This window comes from Puntigrus tetrazona, chromosome 23 (genome assembly GCF_018831695.1).
Source record: "Puntigrus tetrazona isolate hp1 chromosome 23, ASM1883169v1, whole genome shotgun sequence".
In the NCBI taxonomy this organism is placed as follows: domain Eukaryota; kingdom Metazoa; phylum Chordata; class Actinopteri; order Cypriniformes; family Cyprinidae; genus Puntigrus; species Puntigrus tetrazona.
The window spans coordinates 1370412-1375161 of NC_056721.1; the positions used below are offsets into that span (position 1 = coordinate 1370412).

At 34.7% G+C, this 4750-nt stretch overlaps 1 protein-coding gene across 1 annotated transcript in view; it reads right to left on the bottom strand.

Moving 5' to 3' along the window:
* The window catches only part of LOC122328434 (protein Wnt-2b-like), a 9473-nt gene extending 8410 nt beyond the window's left edge, over positions 1 to 1063 (bottom strand). The window contains exon 1 of the mRNA XM_043224122.1: positions 681 to 1063. Coding sequence (XP_043080057.1) covers positions 681 to 799 — 119 coding nt within the window. The 5' untranslated portion in view covers positions 800 to 1063. The remainder of the gene's footprint in view (positions 1 to 680) is intronic.
* Positions 1064 to 4750: the final 3687 nt, after the last annotated feature.

Sequence of the window (4750 nt, forward strand, 5' to 3'; positions counted from 1 at the left end):
ACATATATATATATGTGTGTGTGTGTGTGTATACATCAGTGTATGTATATCCATTTTAGTCATTTGAGGCTCAAATTTATATATTATAATATTATTTTTTCAAGCTTTTTTTCAAACTTTAAGCCCATTATCTCTTTACTGTAATCTGGAAATCTGAAATGCTTTTTTTTACTTTGTTCGTGATCAAATGCGTGCTTCCGGCAGGTGGATAATAAAAAGATTATCATAATCACATAATTAAAGGGGACCTGAGACAAAGTGAAGTTAAGAGTTTAGCCTTGTTACTGCTTTAAGGAAAAAATATGTTTCCCACCCTATAAACTAAATTACATTTACACGCGCCTTTTTTTTTTTTTACAATGGTTTCGTGCCTTTGTAGTTAAATTCTTATAGACTTTCTCTGAACCGCAGTTCATTTTAATTTCTTATCTTGGGATTTTTATCATAATTCGGAACTATTGGTGGAACATATTAAACTGAAATCTATTCCTGCTTTACAGTGTTTTATTGATTCAAAATGATTTATACTCATGATTGTGAGGTGCTGTCTCATACTATAACATACATTCAATTAGTATACTTATACTCGTCACTGGGAACTTTTAAGCCTGTATAAATTTCCACCGAAAATAAAGATGAGCCGATGAGTGTCTCTTGTGCCTCTTTAAATAAACACCTACCACCAGGACGAGTCCACTCTGGGAGTGAAGATGAGCAGCAGTAAGATGAAGGGCAGGTAAATCCTGTGAACGGAGCCGCTCGGTTCACGGCGTGACACAACTCCATCAAACTCGCGCATGGTCAGTTTGCAAATGCTTCCAAATCCGAAATAAAAAAAAAAAAAAAGACAGAAAGAGTCCCCGGTTCAAAACATCCCTCGAGGTGCTTTATTCTCCGGCATTTAAGTGCTGCATCTTTCCACGACAGTCGATCGCGCGGCTCGGGGTGAAAACAGAAACATCCGTTTAGTATACCGAGTATTCGGTCATATCCAAATTGAGTTTCTTTTAAGTCGAATCTGAATGCGCTCGTTAATAGTCCAGTGAGTGAGGTACAGTATCTGTCCCGCAGAATCGGATCCTGAGGCGCGTCTCTGATTGGTGGGGCGGTCTGTGCGCTCATTGGCTGAAATCAGCACGAGGAGACGAGATGAATGAGCGGCGCGCGCGATGCTGTCAGTCAAGTAACCGCCGCGCTTCTGACCGCACTGTTTGACCACTTACAAAGACGAATACCGTCGTTTTTGGACACTGCTAAGATGGTAATACCACGTTTATTGTAGCACCTTGGGTTGACATAAATAACAACATAATTTGAAGTGTATTTTAGTGAGTTAATCGTACTGTACCCTGGTATGCAGTGAAGTAGACCCTTACACCTTTAAAAATGTCTGAATAGGTTTATTTGAATAGACAGACAGCACCTGAAACAAAACATGGATAGTTTGATAGGTTTGAAATAATAAAATAAAGATGTAGACAAGGCTAAAAGGGAGACAAAAGGTATTTGAACAAATAGTCTCTATCTATCTATCTATCTATCTATCTATCTATCTATCTATCTATCTATCTATCTATCTATCTATCTATCCTTCTGTCTGTGTCTGCTGACATGCTTCATTATAATGTAATATCAGGCCAGACGTCCGGTGTTTGTTTAGGTATCAACATGCCGGACTGGCCTATGCTAGTCTATATATAACTCAATGAATACCTTCTAAACAAAGATAGTAGCCATTGCTCATATACTTTGGGACGTGACATTGTCAATGTACATAATCACCCCAGCTTGCTCATAAAATAGAGCGCTGGTATTAGACGGAGGCGGGGGGGACTGCTCTACACACAGTAATACAAAGTAAACAACAAAGAACTCCAGAAAGAATGTTTCTGGTCACTTTGACTCACACTCTGTCCTTTAGCTTCCTGCCAAAGATCATTAAAGGAGGAAATACGCACATTAGGAGATAAGTTGGTGTAGAATCCACTTGGTTTGCATGCCATTTATTTACTCGCATGTATTTTAGGTCTTGGAAATAGACACTAGTATAAATGAGTATAAAATATGTATTTGCATGTTTATTTGCATTTTTGTTTAGATTTCAAAAATCATGTTTTTTATGATTTTATAATTTTATTGTGCTAGCTGTATTATATATTTATATATACATACACACACACACACACACACACATATATATATATATATAAAACACTATTATTAAGTGTAACCTATAGTAATAATGATGCTTGCCTTAGCAACCACTGAATCTAACCCCCACTGGGGCTCATGCAGTGAAGAGCATCACCTTTTGTTGTTTCTAAACAGTGTGTGACTAGAATACTTAACCCATTGTGACTCAGGATGTGCACCAATAATTAGTGACGTGTCCTTTCTGTACTGAGAGGTCAGTGCCCTTCCCTCCCCTGATCTAGAGGAGCTGGTGATTATAGCAGTGTGTGGGAGACAGATTTCGCCAGGCATGCGTCCCTGTCGGCCTCGCAACCTCGACCTACTGTCCCAAACAGGAATGTTAATTAGCAGCATCCACCAGAGGGGGTGACCATCCACTGACACACAGGACATCTACAGATAAACCAGTGTAGTCAGCAGAAATAGCAGCACTCATAATTTAGGGGACATTAAATGAGTAGTTCAAATAAAATGTAAACACAAAATAAATAAAAAAAAGGATTAAAGTTAATGATTATATGAAGAGTTTATTTGTAAAAACAGATACCTTAGTTTTTAGGTTTTTATTTAAAAAAAAACATGTTTTTTATTATGTTTTCATGTTTTGTGTTTTGTTGTGTTAGTTAAGATGTTTTTTAAAGTTATTTTTAACCTAGTCAAAATAACCCAACTTTAGTTTGATTGAGATTAATCTGTTTTTGCAAATGAACTCTTCATATTATTATATGAAAATGTTCATAAATATATTTTAAATATTATAGCAATATCGATATATTAAAATATTTCTCTTGCTGCTCATGTGTTATTGCTTATAATATGGTATAAATATGACAAAAAAACTCATAGGTGCATTTATTGCCCAAGTATCTTAAATTTTTATAATGTATATTTCATAATGTATAGACTGTAAGACAGGTCTGGGGGCAGGGGCAATGGCATTAAAATATTTTAAACGTTATTTATTATTTAATACAATTTAATTTGATCATAACTAATGAATTAATTTAATGCATTATTAAACTGACAGCACTAATTATTTATTCACACTTGTTGTATCATACTTTGCTGTGATTTTTCAGTATATGTAAATAATAACAATGATAATTTTCTTTTTTTAATTTAATTTTAATTTTTGAAAACGGAACCTTTTTGAATTTAATCTTATTACATTTAATTTATATTATTTAAATTTATACAAATTTTTTTATAGATTTGAATGAGATTTTTCAAGTTAAGTCCAGCTCTAGACTGTATAAGCTGTGAGTTTGCGCTTGATTGGAACCTGGCAAGACCATTGTGACCGGGGGGCAGAGTGGCACATACTTCATGCGTGTTTGCCTCTCTGTTTCCCGGGCCACACACACTCACACACATATACACACACATAAAGAGGGGATTTAGGATTTAGGGAGAGGCTCCTGGCTGGTTAAACTGTGATCCCCGCTCCTGTTAGTCTCACATGGATGCTTGTGATGCACACGCATTTTTCACACGCTTTCCCCCCGAGTTTGAGACAGCAGATGCTTTACGATCTAAGGGTCGCTTGTGCTTTCATTGTAACATCAAAATGACTCATTTCTGTGGTTTTGAGCTTGTAATGAGTGTTAAATGTTATTGGTTCATTAAGGGATACAACTTTATAATAACTTTCATTATTAGACATCTCACTGGAAGACTTGATTCCGTTTGGTCAGTTTAATGTTAAAGTTAGTACTCCAATGCAATAATGCAATTTGTAGTGTGACAAATACATGAGCACCTGCCATTTTTTTACACTACACAACCATTATTTGAGCAGACTATCACATTAATACACAAAAATTGATTAAATCTCAAAATAACTTTATTTCACATACTATTTTTAAAATACAGAAGGCATTATATAGAGTATACTGTGCAGTAAGCTAGTGTACTAGTATTCCTTTCCAAATATAGCCTATAAATGGCTGAGGATGGGTGATACTGTGCCCTCTGCTGGCTGGATTTAGGTAGAACGAATATGCAAATCTAAAATCTTTTCCTCCAGCCCATGTCTACACGTGTAAGGAAAAAAAAAAAAGCAAAAATGATACTGGTTATAAAAATAACATTCCTATCAGATCTCAAAAAGAATACAAATTTAAAAGATAAACAAAACAGAACCTTATGTGATACATCTGTAACATGATTCTGAGCGAGACGTAAATAATAGGCTAAATATCCAATACCTTTAGATATACAAAACAAACTGCTGTTTGAGAAAGCAAAGGATTGTTTGTCCATGCAATCTGTTAAATATATAATTCAGTGTATAAACTAGATGACAGGGTAAAATGTTCGTTTGCACTATTAATCAAAATTTTGGGGGTAGTAAGATTTTCTTTATGTTTTTGAAAGAAGTCTTTTATGCTCACCATGACTGCATTTATTATATCACGAACAATTCAGTAATACAGCAAAATTGTAAAATATTCTTACAATTTAAAATATTCAAATATTATCAATTATATATTTATCAATTAAAGAAACTTTACTGACCCCAAACTTTTGAATGGTAGTTTTTATATAAATATATATA